The sequence below is a fragment of the Eschscholzia californica genome, unplaced genomic scaffold, assembly GCF_041429995.1.
Source record: "Eschscholzia californica isolate CP2 unplaced genomic scaffold, dmEscCali1.0.p SCAF_5, whole genome shotgun sequence".
In the NCBI taxonomy this organism is placed as follows: Eukaryota; Viridiplantae; Streptophyta; class Magnoliopsida; order Ranunculales; family Papaveraceae; genus Eschscholzia; species Eschscholzia californica.
The window spans coordinates 53,988,098-54,006,743 of record NW_028238472.1 but is presented as its reverse complement, the minus strand read 5'-3'; the positions used below and the strand labels follow the sequence as shown (position 1 = coordinate 54,006,743).

The window sequence follows — 18,646 nt, the reverse complement described above, 5'->3', positions numbered from 1 at the left end:
CAACTTTGGACCGTAGAGAGAAAAACACTTGGACCAATGGGAGGCCATATCAGCTTTCGAGGCTGAAGTCGGCTCCTGTTTTTGGGCCAACCAGTTGTTCTCAATTCATAAAGCGATAACACGAGCCAATAAAACAGCAAATGTCACATTTAGCCCATTGAGGAACTCATGAGGGTATAGGCTACCCAAATTTATAGCCTAGCCCCTTCCTTGTTTGGGTAAATATGGGCACCTAGAAGCATTTTCCGCTTTGAGTGAAAAGCACGTAGAGCCATGATTTCATTCGTAGGGCACCTGTTATTGGGTCGGGCGTACCCTGGTTGGTTAGTTTTTCGTCGAAAACACTTACAAACATCTTTGATTTTGGGTCATAAGCACCTCAATGCCTTTGACTCCGTCTCATAAGGCACTCAAAATGAGGTGGATACCTACTACTACGTAAAAGGTCAAGTTTTATCGAAGCGTCAACTCTCAATTGTGAAATTGTAATAGAATTTTAGACGGGCGTGAAGCAGCATTTGTAGGAGGACTACTCGGTGAAGCACCCTAACCAAGTTTCGTTGGCGTTCTTTCCCCCACACATGGGCGAGTTGCCACGCGGCTGCCACTTATGGGGTTGGTTAGACTCGAGTGGATATGGGCTCTTCAGCCATTTTCCATGTCTGTTCCCCCTCACGTAGGCAAGTTGTCACAAACCACATAGTCGCCACTCATGGGTAGGATTTTGCCCATGAGCCCGCACCTGACCACGGGCACCCGCACCCAACGAGGACCACGGACGCCCCGTGCTCGTCTCGGGCATAACCCGCTCAGTCCGCCAAGTTTTGGTGGACGGGCATGGGTTAAAACCTCTACCAGCGCACCCGTCCATGCCCGCACCCACTTAACGTCGTCCAATGATAACAAACCAAATTACATCAACTTTTTGGGTTGATGAAGCCTAACATTTCATGTTGCTAGGCCTAGTTAAGATGGTAAACAATATATTTAAGGGCAACCGTACGAACCAATTCATTGTTTTGCAATGACCCAAGAGAATTCCTAGTAGGTTATTGAAGTAGTGTTTGGCTTTGAAGGAGCAAGGAGAGGGATAAGTTTATATTATATCTCATGAAAATTCTTCATTAGTTATTAATGTGGGATTAAATTTCTAAAAAGAACAACACAAATAATGTCTAATTTTAATCCCAAATTGCCTTTTTAGAATTAGGAAAAGTGTTCTGAGACTTTACAAAAGGAGATGGAAAAGTGAATTTTTTCAAGTAATGAGCTTACCCACTACCCGCCCGCCCATACCCGAATTACCCGAACTTCTTAATGGGCTTGGACGGGTAATGAGCAAGGCGAATTTCAAAATTTCCCGCCCGATTAAACCGCTTACCCTAATAGCCATTGAAATTTCGTGCCCGACCCGCCTGACCCGATGCTTCAAGTGCCCATGTACGCCCGCCCAATTCCCACCCCTACTCATGGCTCTGTTGGACTCGAGTGGATATGGGCCGACATAGGCACATCAGAAATGGTGTTTAATCTCTGGTTTACAATACATATTTAATATTTGTCAAGTTACTGACTTACCATCGGAGTCCTTTTAGGAGACACCCCCCTCACGTCGTAAGGATCTTACCGTCACGTGTGTTCTGTTTCTTGTCACATGATAAACTTAAGGACGTCGTCGGTGCTCATAAATTAACTACGAGTGACGGTCTGACTTTCGGTCCACGTTCCGATTTCATTGACTTCTTGACCCGCGATTTCAACCCCTCACACTCATGGGCTCGGTTGGATTCGAGTGGATATGGGCAAATATATAAGGGCTCTTGGGCCATTTTGCAAGCCCTAGCTTGATCCATTTTAAGGCCTCTCTCTCTCTCTCTCTAGAAATTCGCCCTCAGTTTTCTCTCAACATCAATTCTCTCTTTCTCTCTCTAAAATCTTTGCTTGCTTTTTCTGTTTCCCTCTCTCTCTCTCTGAGAAATCGACAATTCACTCTTGTCTGTGCCCTAATTCCAGACTTGGTTCTTCAAGTCTGATTCTTCATTACTACTTCTCAAATTAGGGTTTTGAAGGCGTTCTTGTACAGGGAGAATGGACGGAGGTGGCCCTGCGCAGTACAATCCAAGAACAGTGGAAGAGGTTTTTAGGGATTTCAAAGGTCGAAGAACTGGAATGATTAAAGCTCTCACCACTGGTTCGCTAGATTTACTTTTCTCCATTGCTTTTTGTTGTTTTTGTTGGAGATCGAATTGAGGGGTTTTGATGTTTAACTCTTTTATGATTTTGATTTTGCAGATGTTGAAGAATTTTATCACCAGTGCGATCCTGGTTAGGGTTTCTACTCTTACTTCCTTTACGTTTTATGGGTTCCAATTTGCATGTCTTTTTATTCACAAATGGATTTCTTTTTTTACTCTCTCACTCTTCTGGGTGATGGTTTTTCTTTATGGGTTTGATTTCTCCATGCGATTGAACTTGTGTTTATATGGAAGTTATGGTTTTCATTTATGTAGTGTTGCTTCAATTGGTGGAATGTTTGTAAATTTAACCATTTTTGTTTTAGAGGTACAGTATTGAAAATTTTAAAGCTGATTTGCTATAACAAGATTGAGACTGCTCGTTTTTGTTGGATCTTAGTATCTTCAGTAAGAATGTATGACTTAATTTGGTTATGACATGTGAAGTAGTTCGTGTTGTGCTGCATTTTCTGCTATTATTGATACTCTCAAACAGAAGCACAGTAAGGCTAAAACTGAGTTAAGAGAGAGAGAGAGAGATAATGTGAAACTGAGGGTTTCTGTTGAAGGAGAGACTTTGCGCGGGAAGGAAATGAGAGATGGATTTTTTTAGTGGGGTTAGGGAGAAAGAGAGTTTGAGCGGGAAGCGAGAGAGGCGTAAGAGGACCGTGATATTGAGGGTTTCTGTTTAAGGGAAGAGTTTGCGCGGGAAGGAAACCAGAGATGGACTTTTCGAGCGGGGATGGATGAGGAGAAAGATAGTTTGAGCGGGAAACAAGAGGAGGCGTAACAGGAATATGCTGTTTTTGGTGTTACTGAATATTGCCCATCAGATGGTTTTGCTGTCAATCAAAACCGTCGCTGAGGAGAGGGACAAAAGATACCTTTCTGTTTTATTATATGAATTTTTTATATCATGTAGAACTTCGGTAAACGAGCAGCTACGTGTACGTCGTCTAATTGTTCTTGACTCGTTCTTTTAACGTTATTGTATCATAAAATCATGCTATTACTTGACGCAATTCTAGAAATTTTGCCAGATGAGATGACATTATTGAACCCAATAATTTCATGATCATGTTTTTGATTGGATAAGATGTCCTTCCTAATTAGACAGAGTCATCAGTTGTGTGAAGTGTATATTTTTCATTAGTTTCTACCTTTCACGTCAGCTTATTTAGGGCGATTTAGTTATATATGTAAACTTATGATGCGCAGAGAAGGAAAACTTGTGTTTGTATGGTCTTCCTAATGAGCAGTGGGAAGTCAATTTACCTGCTGAAGAGGTTCCCCCGGAGCTTCCGGAGCCTGCACTAGGGATTAACTTTGCTAGAGATGGCATGCAAGAAAAAGACTGGTTAGCTTTGGTCGCAGTCCACAGCGATGCATGGTTACTTTCTGTTGCATTTTATTTTGGTGCAAGATTTGGATTCGACAAAAATGACAGGTACACTTTCGCGATTTCTTGATATTTTGAACATCATTTGCTTGCTTCCCTAGTTATTTATTGTGTAATAGTATTAATATTGATATTATTATTTTTTCCAAATTGATAAATCATTTTAAGCGTGTGAATGGAGTGGAAGGGGTTATTATTTCTCCATTTTTCTTGTATATTTGGTAAAGAATTTCTTAAGCCAGTAACCAATATCTTGCTTGATATAGACAATTCTTATTCTGAGTTATTTTACGAAGTCTCGACCCTTGTTAGCAACAAATGAGTCTATATGCTTTGATGCTTCATAGTTTATTAGATCCTTAATATATTTACCGTTTGATTTATGCTTAATTGCCTTCAAAGTTTTGTATTATTATTCAAAATTTTAATCTTATGTTCTTGTTATGTCATTCAAGTTTTCTAATGCTGCGCTGTTTTGACTCACAAATAGCCTATATCACTTGTGTTTCGCTTCAGCCTTCAAGAGCAATGATTGCATATTCCTTGTGAAGCTAATAATTTCTTGTTGAATTTTGTGATGCAGGAAACGTCTCTTTAACATGATGAATGACCTTCCATCGATCTTTGAGGTTGTGACTGGAACTGTGAAGAAACAAGTGAAGGAGAAGTCCTCAAATTCAAATCACAGCAGCGCCAAATCTAAGCCGAACTCCAAAGTGGTAAAAACTTTTTAATTACCTGAATGACCCAGTACTTGGAATTGTTATACCTAGATACTGTTTTATCGGAGATGATACGTGCACTCAATCAATGACTTGAAACTGATGTTGTACAATCTATACCTTTGAATGGAAATATCTGAGGTTTTCAAAAAGCAGTTCATAGAAGTATGTGGCTAGGAAAACGTCACACAAGCTTTGAAACATAATCAAGTACAAGTAGCATTTCCCCTGTTTATTTGGTGGAGAGTAGATGAATTCGTTGAAATGTTTGATGAATCGTGTTAGAGATCTGCCTGAAGAATGGTGCTTGTCCCTTCCTTGATAAGAACATAATTTTATGTCCTTATCTTCTAAAGAATGACAATGTCCCATATTCCCGCTACTGATTTTCCCGTTCATTACTTTCCAGACTCCTGATTTCATATTTTGTTTTGCATTTATACGGGTTTGGCTGCCTATTATTGACCTCCATATACGTTAATCTTATTCCATAATTTGCTTTACTCACTACTTGTTATTTGTTTGGTAACAAAAGCAGAGAGGATCGGAATCTCAGGTGAAGTATACAAAGGCGATTCAGCCAAAAGAAGATGAAGAAGAGGGGTCAGATGAGGAAGAGGACGAGCATGGGGATACATTGTGTGGGGCGTGTGGGGAGAATTACGCGAATGATGAGTTCTGGATCTGCTGTGACATATGCGAGAAATGGTTCCATGGGAAATGTGTGAAGATAACTCCTGCTAGGGCTGAGCACATCAAACAGTACAAATGTCCTGCTTGCAGCAACAAGAGAGCTCGCGCATGAGATAGTGTGTGTTCTACTTCAGCAATTATCTGTCTAGTGATCTTCCTTTCTTCTAGGTGCAGTTTGGGAACTTGGGTTTTGGTAGTTCAGTCTGATGAAAAATTTCAGTTTTTTTTTTCTTATAATTTTTAGGTCTTGGATTAGTACTGTTATTTTCAAAAACAAAAATTAGTACTGTTATTTGGATGATTTTAAATCAAGGGTACAGATATATATATTTTGTGATTAAGATAGGAAGTTGATTTTCTTTCTTGTTTTAACACTATTTTGTGAGAGAGGCATTGGGTAGTTCTGAACCAGGGACATCTGAACAGTGTCGATTTGGTCTAACTCTTTATAAAGGAAACTTTAAACAAATCACTTTTACCTGCCACACTCACATGCCTCCCAAAACCTAGGAATTCCTCCATTAACCACTCATTACCCCCACATTTTCAAGTTTTTTTATTTGTCGATGGAAACATCGTGAAATCAAACAATTATGTTCTTCTTATGTCATATTCAAATTATTATAACTTTTTATTAGTGTTTCAATGGTGAAAATCATGGAAAATAGAGAAACTTCAAATTCTTATTTTGATCTAAATGGAACTCTAAAACCGAAGGATCACCCACTAAAAATGTATAGAAACATCACATAAATCTTCATTTTAAGTTTTTCTTCTCAATGAAAGCGGTAATATTCTTGAAAAGCAAAAACTTCAAAAAAAATATTATCTATATGAAGTATGAGTCCGGCTATTGCATTATAGGTTGTTGACATGAAGCTACTGATATGTAATGGAACACATCGATTTTATCTTATCGACAAAAAACTTATCAATTCTTCAAATGTTTTCTTTTGTTATTTTTCGGAAGGGGTGTACCGATTCCTCATGTTACACATCGGTTTCATTTTTCTGACAATTTGAATATAACGGCAGTTTCATCTTATCGACGAAAACATTTCAAAAAAAAATCCCTCTTTGTTTTGTGTCAGTATTACTATACTGATGCCTTATGATATACATTAGTTTCATCTTTCCAATAGTTTGAGTATTGAATCGATTTCATCTACTTACTGATGGAAACTGGTCAAGGTATTTGAAACATGTGTGTATAGGAAAAGTGTGTCAGGGTAAAAAGGGAAATTTTAAAGGCAATGTCCAAACATGTTAAAGGCAATGTGTTATTTAACAAAAATTTGGTCAAAACAAGTTGACCAAGTGCGGTTAGAGGCAATGCCCAAATTTGAGGGTGTTTATCACCCACCTCATCCTTTTGTTTTCTTTCGTCAAATGTGGCAGAGTGCGGCCAGCAATCCGGCCGGCTCCTCCTCCTCCTCTATTCTCCTCCTCCTCTATTCTCTCTCTCTATCTCTCTCTCTCTGGATCTGGCAATGCCTATCCAGCTTCCCACAGGAGCCAACACAAATTTGCCTCCCAAAGCTATAAAAATGCACTCACAAAATCAATCCTATTTTTTGAAGGACAAAGATCAGAGAAGCTCCCTTCTATCCAGAAAGTCACATGGAGAAAAGATTCAGGTCTCTCTGATGGATAAGCCATGAATGTTAGTTTCAACCTTCTCATTACCCATCTTAACTTCACTTTCTATGTTTTTGTTCAATATATGAGGGTGAGTTTGTTTTAATGGTGGAAAGAATGATAAAATGCAGGTTGATTTGGTTGGAGGATTCTATGATGCTGGTGACAATGTGAAGTTTGGGCTTCCAATGGCTTTCACAAACCATCATGCTTTCATGGAGCGTTCTTGAACTTGGTGGTTTAATGAAGAGTGAATTGCACAATGCAAGAACAGCCATTCGTTGGGCTACTGATTCTCTTGCCAAAGGAAGAAAGAAAGTTGAAGTCGTAGGCGGCACGCCGACCGGCGACTGCCGGAAGAAGAGAGAAGAGAAGAAAAGCAAGAAGAACGAATTTTTTTCTTTCTCTTTTTTATTTTATGAAGGTCGATCGCCGCCCAGAGATTGCCGACCGGCGACGAACCTAACGACATCAATTGTATCGTTATGTCAATCATTAATTGAGGCATTGCCTCCTATACACCTATTGCCTTTAACCATTTCAGGGATTGCCTGCTTGCCTTTAACAACTTTGGACATTGCCTGTGAAATCTCCCGGGTAAAAAAAAAAAAGGTTCAAGTGTGAGAGACTGAGAGGGAACATCCGCGAGTGTATCAGGTAAAAACATTAAGTGTATATAACATTTTCCTTCCAACAATATATAGGGAGGTGGCTCAATTCTTCATTTAAGGAGAGAAGGTACTGACTAAGTATAAAGGAAGAACTTGCTTAGCCCAGCACACATCTCCTAATGCAAACGTCTAAAGAGGCACAAAAAGGGAATTTTGTGTTAATTGAATTCTAAGGACAAGCGCTTACACTTAACACAAGACTACCAACTTTTCTGTTTCTCATCAACATTTTTAACCATAAACAATCATCTGAAGAACAACTGTGAAAGGTTTTCAATTTTGATTTCAGCTTACAATTAGATAGGAAATAACCTACTTACTATAACACAGGTTCCTTCACTATATGCAACATACAACCAGCATCATGAAACTGCCAAGTCTAAGTTTGTGCAGAGAAGAATAACCTAACTTGAGTAAGAAGCTCACCCTCTTTCAAATTTCCAGTGTTGGAGTAATCAACTACTGCAAGTTCGAATTTCTAAGCGAGAGAAGAATCATGTTCAGTTTAAAAGCTTCGATTTAGAATTTGCTCGGCTATATCGTGTATGGGTTCTGCCGAACTCCCAACTAAACAGTTCTTCGAAGTTCTGAAGTGAAAGAATAAGTGGATAAATTTCTCACTAGCAAAACTATCCAAAAACAACGAGGTATATGCCTTTCAGAATGCCATCGGAAACGACAAGGTATACACGCCTTTCAGAATGTCATCGTGCATGGGTTCTGCCGTTGCCTAAAATGTTACTGTTTTCGCAGTATTTTCCGATTCTCCAGGACTATGCTACAAGGGTTGTAATGACTATGGTGTCTGTTGCATGACCTTGTGTACTTCTAGATATTGCCACGAACCAAATTTTAAAAATTGATGACATGAAATTATTACCATAAGAAAACTGAGGCATAAACATAACACTCTCCACCTCATCAAATGAAGTGATAAAAAAAAAATGTAACTTTAGAACTCAAAAGACAAATCACCACTTATTAATAGCAGAAACTGAAAGGGTCTAAGCAACAACTTGCAAAGAACAGCAGATAATCATTCATGGTGACATTTTTCTAATCCATGAAAACTTTAAAGGAAAAAACATAAATAACCCTTGAACCAAACTAACCCGAAAACTGCAAATAAGGGTTGAAAACTTCAATGGAGAGCACCCACACCAGGCTTACTCTGTCGAGCGAGCTTGGTCCATTCGGTATGGTAAGATCCAGGACGATCAACTCGTTCGTAAGTGTGAGCTCCGAATAAGTCCCTCTGAGCTTGAACAAGATTCGCAGGCAATCTCGCACGTCGATAAGTATCGAAATAAGAAATACTAGCAGACATTCCAGGAGTACTAATTCCAGCTTGAACAGCTAAACCCACAACTCTCCTCCAAGCAGCTTGTCTTTGAACCATTTCTTTAGCAAATTCAGGATCAACAACTAAACTAGCTAATTGTGGGTTTCTCTGATAAGCTTTCTTAATCCTGTCTAAAAACACAGCTCTGATAATACACCCACCTTTCCAGATCCTAGCCATTTCACCCAAATTCAAGTTCCAACCTTTTTCGATACTTTTGGCTCTTAACAAGTTCATTCCTTGAGCATAACTACAGATTTTGGATGCGTAGAGTGCTTGCCTAACATCATCAATCAATCTCTTCTTATCAATTCCTGCCCTAATTGATCCAACTTCTTCACTCAAACCAGCCTCTTTAAGAATTGCAGCTGCAGCTTCTCTCTCCTCTTTCAACCCACTTAAATACCTACAATCCAAAGATGCAGCAATTGTTGGTGCAGCAACTGATAACTCAGCTGCTTGTTGAACTGTCCATTTACCAGTTCCTTTCATTCCAGTCTTATCTAAAATCTTATCAACTAATTCCCCATCACCCAAATCATCCTTAACCTTGAAAATATCACCTGTGATTTCAATTAAGAAACTTTCAAGCTCCCCATTGTTCCAATCGTCGAAAATCGAAGCTAATTCAGAATTGGACAACCCACCCACATTTTTTAATACATCATAAGCTTCAGAAATCAATTGCATGTCACCATATTCAATACCATTATGAACCATTTTAACAAAATTACCTGAACCACCTTCACCAATATAAGTAACACAAGGACCATCTTCAACTTGAGCAGCAACCTTTTTAACAACATCTTCAATATTCTGATAAGCTTGAAATGAACCACCAGGCATTAAAGATGGTCCATTTCTTGCTCCTTCTTCACCACCTGAAACACCCATACCTAAATACAAAATCCCCCTTTCACTAACTTCTTGGATCCGACGTTCTGTGTTCTCGTACCATTCATTTCCACCGTCGATGATTGTATCGCCGGAATCCATGAATTCAGACAAAGCCGAGATGGTCTGATCGACAGGGGAACCAGCTTTAACTAAGATGATAACAGATCTAGGGCGTTTAATAGAGAGAACGAAATCACGAGGTGAGTAATGACCAGTTAGAGGAAGATCTCCTTCTTGTTTAGCTCGTTCTAGGGTTTCATCAACTTTAGAAGTAGTACGATTGTAAACAGAGATAGGGAAACCTTTTTCAGCGATGTTTAGGGCTAGGTTTTGACCCATGACAGCTAGACCAGCTAGACCAATACGAGAGAGAGCAGATGAAGCTTCCATGGCGGATGAGATATTAGAGAGAGAGAGAGATTAGGTAGAGAGAGAAAGAGGGGAGTTTTAGAGAGAGAAGAAAAAGAGAGTAAGAAGAGGGGGGTTTTATTAGTGAGTGATTAAGGGACGGACGGACTCATCGAGGGAGTGAAAGGTCAGGTGGCTAATCGGAGCCAGACGAGAATTGTTTTCCCTTTTTTTTTCATTTCTTAACGGCTCTACCTTCATAGTGTTATTTTACTTCTAGGAGCATTGAAGTTTGTCTATATTGTCTCTCTATCTATCACTTCACATTCGTACATAATTTTGTTTTTGGCAAAAACTACACGCATCCCAAAAGACCTCACTACACGCATCCCAAAAGACCTCAGTACTTACTACACTTCAACATACACTTATATCTCAGACTCTAGACACTCTCGTAAGCGATGTCGTACTCCACAAAAAAATGGTCCATACAGGCGATTTTGTTTCTACCCCAAATCATATAAAAGGTTCTTATTCAACGAATTCAAATCTTGACAAAGCTATATAAAATTTATGTTCATATTCAGCCTCTAATTTTTCTTGTTCTCTAATATTACTCCGTACCTGTAGCTGAGGTTGTAGACTATCTCCTTAAAAAAAAATGATGAAGATGAACGGTCTAGATTAGGAGGATATGATAGGTGAGTCTGAGATTGTTGATGGGTTATTTCTTCCCAGAACTGTGATTTTGGTTGGTAGAGATGGGCCATATGGCTAATGGGGTATCCACTTTTTTTTTTTTTGTTGAAAATGGGGTATCCACTTGGTCACCTAGGACTTGCCACCCTTTTGTCTTTCATAAACAAAACTTGAAAGGTCAACTTTCATTTAGCCACCCAGATGTAACCAACTCGTGCATGTAAGTCCCAACATTATCCAACTCCGAATTTAACCCTTTCTTTTTAGTAGCTGTTACAAAAATTAGCCAAGTTTTCTTTATCCTCATCTGTTTTCTCTTCATGTTTTTGAAAAGGTAAGGGTTTGTGTCTGCCTCTCTAACTGAAAATCTATAACTTGATAATGACGACAAACTAGATTTTATAACCCTTGTTTCCATTAGAATGATGGTTTTGAGAACATCTATTTTGCTCGGACAAGAACGTTTCATCTGTTTTTCTTCAAAAAATAATCAAGATTTCACACGAAAAAGAAAAGGATAAAAGAGGGAATCACATGAGCAAAGAAGGGAATATAAAGTAGAATTGTGAAAGTTTTGAGAGATAGGCAGAGTACAAATCCAAGGTCATATTGTTTAACTTAAATACGAAAAAGAGAAAACAGAAGTGAGTGCAAACGGAAATTTTACAAGTACAGATAGTTTTTGAAAATGATATCCTGATACAGAAACTATTTGAATCTTTTCTCCTATCTTGATGAGAATTCAGACCCACCATTCATCTCTTCTTTGAAACTCTGTTGTTACAGAAACCATCACTTATGAGCTTCCAAACCCTAGTTGGGCGCTCCAAATTGCTTTTAGAAATCCCTTCCCTTGTAGGGCATATCCTACATTCCATATAAGAACCAACAGTTTCTTGGTTAATAAATGAAAATGGTGCAGTACCATGCAATTTAGAAATGCAAGAACATGGTTTGTTTAAACCAACAAAACAGTCAGAATTGCATTAGATGCATAATTCGTAATTGTGGTCCATCTTTTTGTATCTTTACTTTATTCTGGAAAACGGTACAATTAACCGTAGATAGAAACTTCCGAAGCAGAAAAAAATCGTTATCTGTCATGTTGCGGAATTTTTTTTTTTTTTCAGTGGAACAGAAACAAGGTACTTTTCTGTTGCCAAACACCGGGTTTCTATCGAAACAGAGCCGTTCTCATGGAAGAGGAACGCCTCAGAATGTTAGAACTTTTAAAAAGAGGGAGAGAGAATAAGTTATCTTACCGGGGGATAATTTGGCATATAAAAGACTTGCCTTGGGTGCCCAAGAATCATCTGCTGTCCATATTGCTGGCATCAAAGATCACAAGCAAAAGTAGTAAGTCCAAGTTCATATGGATATCTAGAAACTGAAAATTTGATGCAGAATGCAGTTTTATTATTCACCATATGCTCATTCGGGTGGACAAATGTCTGAGAAGATTGGATTGGTGCAGCCTGGGGAGTGTAAATAATAGGCTGTGGTCCAGCAAATGAGGTCCCAATCTGCAGAAGTGGAACATCTAAAATTAACTTCACCAATATAAGTGACTGAAATCAATCGAGAGATAATTGAGAGAGAAAAGAAAGGGTTCTTTCAGATAAAATAGTCGTGCTCAAAGTTTGACTCAAATATTGAGGTGCCATCCTCTCCATCACATGCTTACATCACTAGTCTTTCAAAAATCTCAATGATTCAAAATGGAAGGTGCATATTGTGCCATTAAGGCATGAGCCGTGAAGGTCTAACTTTGAGTCAAACTGTAAGTGATTGTAGCACTCCCTTTCAAAAGAATTATTTTGCAGCGTCACGAAAAAAAATTGTTGTGACAAAAGGAAAAAAAAATTGTTGTGATGAACCAAACAATGGTTAAGTTGAAATCTCACCCCAACGCCCACCGGCATGCCGTGCATATGCGGTACAGCAGATACATTATTTGGGAAATAATAGGAGCCATCAGATGCTGGAGAAGGAGGCCTTAGAGGTGTTTGGGACGGAGTGAAGCTCTTAGCGTTCGGATTTAGCTTAAATTCCTGGATTCCATGATGTCAGAGAAGCAAATAGAACATACTCGTTAGCCACACATTGTAAGAACTGAAATACCATTGAATTAGCAGGAGAACATGGAGCAGAATGGAAAAGGTAGCAAACCAAGTACATGTATATAATTATCACCTTAGCGTAAGGATTTAATGTTGACTTTTCTGAAGATAGTGAACCTATGGATGAGCTTGGTGACAAACCAGGACGAGTCAAAGATGAGGTAGCAGCAGCACTCCCTGACGTGGAAGATGTCGAACTACCAGGAAGTCCACGGGAATTCGCAGGTGGAATTGCAATTTGTGGTTTCTTGGATATTGATCCTGCACAATCTGATTAAATCACTAAACGAAATTGGGTATTATGGCCCTAAAAGAAAACAAGCGAAGGAGCATATGCAGTCTCACTGTCACAGTAGGATAAAATCTCTCTGATCTAAATCTAGACTGTATCTACCTTGTTCCGGAACATTTCCCAAATTTTGACAATATATAGACATTATTTTTAATCAGTCATCAGAACTGCAAAGTGCAAATACTTTAGAGCTTGGTTTCCAGGTTTTTGTGCTTAATCGGGATATAAAACTTGGATGAATAGAAAGAAAAAATATAGATTGGGCTTATAGAGGCCCTCGCATGTCATATAAATGATGGCTACTACGATAAGTTCCTGAATTTCCTTTTCCCAATGGACAAACTAATAAAATGGTGCGCCTTCTCAGGGAAAAACAGCAACAAACACAATTCACCCGAGTTTAGAATGATACAAGATATAGGAATAAAACATCGATCCCGAATCATCTCAAACATCATTCTTTTAATGAAACTCAGTTTCTCACATACCCTGATGTTTCAAATTTCCAGTCTCCACATTAACCTGCATTTGTCGTACAAGAGATAAAAAGTATATTACAAAGATATGAAAGCACAAGTTGCAAAGAAGTTGTAAGTTGTAATCACATAGCTTGCATAGTGGGGAACTACTCACATTTTTCCTTTCAATGAACTCCTTAGCACCACTCTTTCCTACATCATGTTCTCTAAATTGGTTCTCATTCACCCTGAAATTTTCAGAAATTGAAACTTGAAAATATGCAATTAGATTTGGTGACGACAAGTGCACTTCCCTTCATATACAAAACTACCAGAAATTTGTTTTACTAGAAGTGCTTGCAAAAGTACAATTAAAATTATGGAATAACTGAATCATCTAGAAACCTGCTTTGTCCGTCTGAAAGACTGGCATGTTCACCAACACCACAATATTGATCCCCACCAGCTTTCGCTTGAGAGTGTGTTTGATCCTGCTGTGCAAACAAAAGTAAACGAAATGGGAGCATTAGCTATCTGTGATGACCGAAAAATGTCATATTATTGATTCTAGCATTTTCAAACTATCATGAAGTTTTTCGATATCTTTCAGGGTAAACAAAGTCTCCAACGAAAATGATCCATCTCTATCTGAAACATTAGAAATTTCTAATACAATCTCCTGCTATCATGCTTCATTTGGGATTTGGTCCTTTCGTCTAAGAAATTTGATGATCAACTCTGAATATGAAACACTAAAGAATATATGTATCCAACATTTATGTGTACGCGTATGATTTAGCAGCTATACATGCAGACCTACTATTATACACTTACACATACATTTAAAGCAAGATGAAACAGTATCATATCAATTTATATTTTCTATTCATAGTTATCCTTACCAAACAAAAGAGCAAAATTAACAGATGAAAGCAAGTATTCAAGAGTCTACTACCAAAGAAGAAGAGGTTGATGCGGCCTGAGCACTAGTATCACTTTTCCCTCTAGCCAAGTCAGCGAAGGACTTTTTGGTGGCAGAATCTGAAGAACTCCCAAAGGTTTCAGTGTTCTGTGAATCCAATACTATGTCTTCATTTTCATAGTATCCACTGTCGTCCATCGTCCTCAAGACAGATGAATATCTTGTCTCCTCGTCAAAATCAAAATTCTCATGCAAGTGAAGGCCTCTTTCCTATAAATAAACAAACGCGTTTAGAATGAGTGGAAACTAACAATGCTTAACTCATGAAAGAATCTCCATGTATGAAACTGAAATAAATATACCTCGGCTAAATGAAGATCGCGAGTGTCCTCGCCTTCAATTTCTCTTGCTATTCTTGAGGCTTCTTTTTCCAATTCTCTCATCTGAGGGCCTCTCTCAAGTTTCGTTGTGTATAATTCCTCATCGAAAGTGCTCTTCACTCCAAATAGCGCTTCGTTAGTTTCAAACTGATCCCAGTTCCTGTAGGAAATAGTAAATACAGTTGAACTTGGTAAAATGACCATAAAGAAAATGAACAGAAGATACGGAATGCCACTTCGTAAAATACCTGTGAAGTAAAAACTAGATAGAAAAGTATTCATAAAAAAAAGAGCAGTAATAACAATGCAAATCATACATCCAGAAATGCCAATTTAACTCTTGTTCCAACAAAATAGAAGTGATAGAAATCATTTTGATTAACAAAGTAACTCCATGCACAGCCGCAATTTTGTTTGATCAACAAATTTTTTTCAGAAAGCAGCTTGTAACTTGAAAGATATATGCCGAATTGTATATTATAGTATCATGGACTCGTAGACACTTAGTTACAAAAAGTATATGCAGAATTGTATATTATAGTATTGCACCCACTAAAGTTACTACAATTGTTCAACAAGAATATATACAAATAACAAAAACGAGTATCCGTATTGCATCTCATTCGCATCATACAGAAACAAAGTGTAACACGCATGTGTATGGTTCCCACAATAAGGGAATATGGAAAATCAATAAAACAGTATCCACAATCAAATCACAATTAACTACCTGTTCCAGGTGCCATCAAAGATATTATCCAACTCCGGACATTGCAGATCATCTTCATCAGGCGCCCAGCGCCCTAGTTCCCTCTCAACCTCAACAAAGCGGGACTTCGATATGTAGGAGTCTATCATAATATCCTGACGTTTTTCACTTGGTGCACCGTTTTTTAGACCATCAGTGGTCACACATACATCCTGTCACAATGTAATGACATAACGAGATCTGTGAGCCATGCAGCCATTTATATGAAAGGATGCCATAAAGTTTTAAGACGAGAACAGTTTTTAACTTACAGTAACCCACCACCTTGGCCTTAAGAATACCTAGTACATGCCATGTGCTTTTGCAAGTAGGGATTTTGTGGACTTGTTTTTAGTTACGGGTATTGCTACCTACAGGGTATCGGGTACAGAGTATGAAAAAAGACAAAGCGGAGATTGGCAGTACGAATATTTTCTCATCTTAGTTATTAGGTCCTTCATTTCTAGTTCTACTGTTCTAACTTTTTTGGGTCAACCATAATAACAATATACACACAAAAATGAAGTCTTTCACTCCATCCAAATGAACCAAATAATCGACATGGGAAAAAAAACTCGGTATGCATGACATTTTTTTAAAAAGGGAGTTGATGCATATATGAAAATAAATGAAAATGAGTTTTCATGTCATACTTTCTATTGTAATAAGTATTTTAATTTAGTAATTTAGTCTTATTCGACAGTAAGGACAAAACTTTAGCTTCAAGTCAACTGCACCATTATCTGTCACAGCAACTTTTATATTTTAGTTGTACAAATTGATACAAGAATTTCTTAATTAGAACTATCTTCATTCTGAAATTCAAACTGATCTCCAATAAACATCACAAGTTCATAATAGCCATATACATGAGGGAAAAATAAAATATTGCACAGCGAAAACAAAAATTCCTACTCGAATCCTCCAAACAATATAGCAATTAAAATTTATCAGGACATGCATGCGCTACCTTTCCTATCACTTGGACAAGTTCTTTTGCAGGTATTATCAAGGTCTTCGCAGGAGGCTTCGTAACAGAATCATAAGTGAGTTTCTGACCTCTGAGGGTACTATCCTTCACCAGTGTAGCCATTTTTAGAATAACTCCTGCAAGTAACAAGAAATCTTATATGGAACTCTCAAATTAAATACCAAACTTGTAGCTGGAATAACATGTTAAAAGGGAGAAAATACTTGCCAAAATCGTTTTCCGCATTCATTGCATGAAATATTCCAGAATATACGGATCCATTTTTCACTTGCACCTCTACACGATGTCCAATAAGACATGAGGCCAAGTATATCAACCGATCACGTGAAGGACCTTCGTTTCCTCCATCTCTATTCCCATTCAGGGTGCCTGTACAAATGTGCTTTTAGAAAACAGAAGAAGGAAAAAAAGATGTGTTACGAGTACAGGGGGAACTATTACCTCCAACGCTGACCATACCATGGTTCACCTTTGCAGTTGGAAAACTATTGCCCGGGCGAGACCCTGTCTCACGTTCAACTCTTTGACGTACAAATCCATTTGCAGAAGTCCTGGGCTGTACAACTTGCTGCAAACTCATTGTCCCCGGCAACTTCTTACAAACTGAGGCCAGTACAAGAGAGAGTCTAATTACACTTTTTCGAACAAAAGTTTTGATGCAATATCAAAGAAAAGAAAAGATGACGAACAAAAGGCAAGAGAGTTTAGAGGGTTCCTGTATGATATAAACAAAGAAACGTCAACTGTTAGCAAGGACTAAACCAAGCTCGTACATGTGTAGTGCAATAACAAGACGAGTAATAGTTTTCACAACCTGAGAGATCATTCACATGATAGAAACCCCAGTCGTATAATCGAAACCTCAAAGGCTTCACAAATTTAGCACTAACATGACATCGTGAAGCCAAAACTTCAAAGATACCTTTTGAATACAAACTACAGCACAAGATCATATGATGTCAAAACTCCAAAAGTATCATTTTTATACAAAAAAATGAGCTAAACCCAAAATTAACTTAAAAAACGTTACAGACTCAAAGTTTACATCATATAAACCTAACTCGTTTGTCAACCAAAATGGAGCTAAATTCTACTCTAACCACATGACAGATCTAATCGAACCCTAAAACAACCTAGATAAACAAACTTCAGCTACAAAAAGTTAACGCCAATGCGGATCAAACGAAGACATAATCACAGAAGCGCAGATCGTACAAACATAGAAATAAACTAACTGAGTCAAAATTAAGTGTTTAATGCAACCAGAAATAACAAAAAAAAAACGAAGCTACAAGGAAAATGAAGGAACGATCCTCACCTATCAACCACGGATACTGATTTGTTTATCTTCTCCTTCACGAAAAACACCAGAGAAACTTAATGATTTTTAGGGTTTTCGATTAGGATTCAGATAACAGGGGTAATTGATAAACCACGATGATCTCTGAAGCGCGAACGGAGGTTGATCGGAGGGCGATTTGCGGGAAAGAGGAGAGAGAAAGAGAGTTAGGGTTTCAACAAAAAGAGGGGAAATCGGGAATTGGAGTAAAAGTCTTAATAAACTCAACGTTACGTTGACGACTGGTTGTCTCCAGTTAAGAAGGACTAAAGTAGTAATGTTGAATTTTTAATGGATATAAAATGAAACTCTAATAAGAAAAAAAAGGGACTCCTACGATATCTCGTACCAACATCTCTGACAAAGTGGTGTTTGGCTAAAGCATTGCAAAGAGTTTTGATTCACGGGTGGGAGATTTGAAATGTCTTCTGATGTCTCTGTCATTAGATTATAAAATTTTGGGAGTCCTTAAATGTCAAAAAAAGTTGTGTTGAGATATAAGTGGACAATAGAAAAACACTCGGTTGGAAAGTCGATTGTAGGCACCAACAACCTACACTTTAAAACTCTACGTGAAAGAAGTGACGGCTAGAAAACGAGTCGTAGACACTATAAAACAAATGGCTGGTGGGGTGTTTGTTTGCAACATCGATATATTTAGGTAAAAAAATGTTATTTTGACCCGAAAATAGGGAAAAACTGACGTGGGCGGCTCCCGTTGGTCTGAGCACGTGGAGAGAAAAACGTATGGAC

General features: G+C 38.2%; 3 protein-coding genes and 1 long non-coding RNA gene across 16 annotated transcripts; 2 read left to right on the top strand and 2 right to left on the bottom strand.

Moving 5' to 3' along the window:
- The first annotated feature begins 1,832 nt into the window (after nucleotides 1-1,832).
- Nucleotides 1,833-5,397, top strand: LOC147540728 (PHD finger protein ALFIN-LIKE 3-like). Of its 2 annotated transcripts, none has more exons than XM_086644630.1 (5): nucleotides 1,833-2,191; nucleotides 2,293-2,325; nucleotides 3,453-3,681; nucleotides 4,217-4,352; nucleotides 4,894-5,397. In XM_086644630.1, the coding sequence occupies exons 1-5, from the start codon at nucleotides 2,089-2,091 to the stop codon at nucleotides 5,158-5,160; spliced, it is 768 nt and encodes a 255-aa protein (XP_086500756.1). In that variant the 5' UTR covers nucleotides 1,833-2,088; the 3' UTR covers nucleotides 5,161-5,397. The 2 variants fall into 2 exon arrangements, with proteins under 2 accessions (XP_086500756.1, XP_086500755.1); XM_086644629.1 differs by having other exon boundaries at nucleotides 1,840-2,191; nucleotides 4,891-5,397.
- Nucleotides 5,398-6,422: 1,025 nt separating this feature from the next.
- Nucleotides 6,423-7,224, top strand: LOC147540727 (uncharacterized). Its single transcript, XR_015225212.1, has 2 exons — nucleotides 6,423-6,711; nucleotides 6,818-7,224. It is a non-coding gene; the product is annotated as an uncharacterized LOC147540727 (long non-coding RNA).
- Nucleotides 7,225-8,308: 1,084 nt separating this feature from the next.
- On the bottom strand, nucleotides 8,309-10,241 carry LOC147540726 (6-phosphogluconate dehydrogenase, decarboxylating 1, chloroplastic). Its single transcript, XM_086640448.1, has one exon. It carries the CDS (start codon nucleotides 9,984-9,986, stop codon nucleotides 8,499-8,501), a length of 1,488 nt encoding a protein of 495 aa, XP_086496574.1. The 5' UTR covers nucleotides 9,987-10,241; the 3' UTR covers nucleotides 8,309-8,498.
- A 937-nt stretch (nucleotides 10,242-11,178) lies between these two features.
- Nucleotides 11,179-18,361, bottom strand: LOC147540725 (polyadenylate-binding protein-interacting protein 4-like). 12 transcript variants are annotated; one of them, XM_086638770.1, is made up of 16 exons: nucleotides 17,873-18,255; nucleotides 17,369-17,490; nucleotides 16,996-17,269; nucleotides 16,762-16,923; nucleotides 16,534-16,670; nucleotides 15,546-15,736; nucleotides 14,798-14,975; nucleotides 14,469-14,705; nucleotides 13,919-14,007; nucleotides 13,689-13,761; nucleotides 13,544-13,577; nucleotides 12,837-13,024; nucleotides 12,548-12,694; nucleotides 12,068-12,166; nucleotides 11,906-11,971; nucleotides 11,179-11,510 (listed from the first exon to the last, which is right to left on the bottom strand). In XM_086638770.1, the coding sequence occupies exons 3-16, from the start codon at nucleotides 17,132-17,134 to the stop codon at nucleotides 11,481-11,483; spliced, it is 1,770 nt and encodes a 589-aa protein (XP_086494896.1). In that variant the 5' UTR covers nucleotides 17,135-17,269; nucleotides 17,369-17,490; nucleotides 17,873-18,255; the 3' UTR covers nucleotides 11,179-11,480. The 12 variants fall into 12 exon arrangements, with proteins under 12 accessions (XP_086494896.1, XP_086494890.1, XP_086494893.1 ...); XM_086638764.1 differs by having other exon boundaries at nucleotides 12,837-13,033; nucleotides 17,873-18,125; XM_086638767.1 differs by having other exon boundaries at nucleotides 12,837-13,033; nucleotides 13,919-14,004; nucleotides 17,873-18,125.
- Between the last annotated feature and the right edge of the window lie 285 nt (nucleotides 18,362-18,646).

Bases quoted from the DNA above. Each gene is read 5' to 3' on its own strand.
- LOC147540728 (XM_086644629.1), top strand. From the start codon at position 2,089: ATGGACGGAGGTGGCCCTGCGCAGTACAATCCAAGAACAGTGGAAGAG. The intron at 2,326-3,452 runs GTTAGGGTTTCT...TATGATGCGCAG, and splicing joins TTATCACCAGTGCGATCCTG to AGAAGGAAAACTTGTGTTTG. The intron at 4,353-4,890 runs GTAAAAACTTTT...TGGTAACAAAAG, and splicing joins CTAAGCCGAACTCCAAAGTG to CAGAGAGGATCGGAATCTCA.
- LOC147540726 (XM_086640448.1), bottom strand. From the start codon at position 9,986: ATGGAAGCTTCATCTGCTCTCTCTCGTATTGGTCTAGCTGGTCTAGCT.
- LOC147540725 (XM_086638762.1), bottom strand. From the start codon at position 17,134: ATGAGTTTGCAGCAAGTTGTACAGCCCAGGACTTCTGCAAATGGATTT. The intron at 12,167-12,547 runs GTGAGATTTCAA...CCACTTCTGCAG, and splicing joins GCATGCCGGTGGGCGTTGGG to ATTGGGACCTCATTTGCTGG. The intron at 11,511-11,905 runs GTAAGATAACTT...TATGGAATGTAG, and splicing joins ATATGCCAAATTATCCCCCG to GATATGCCCTACAAGGGAAG.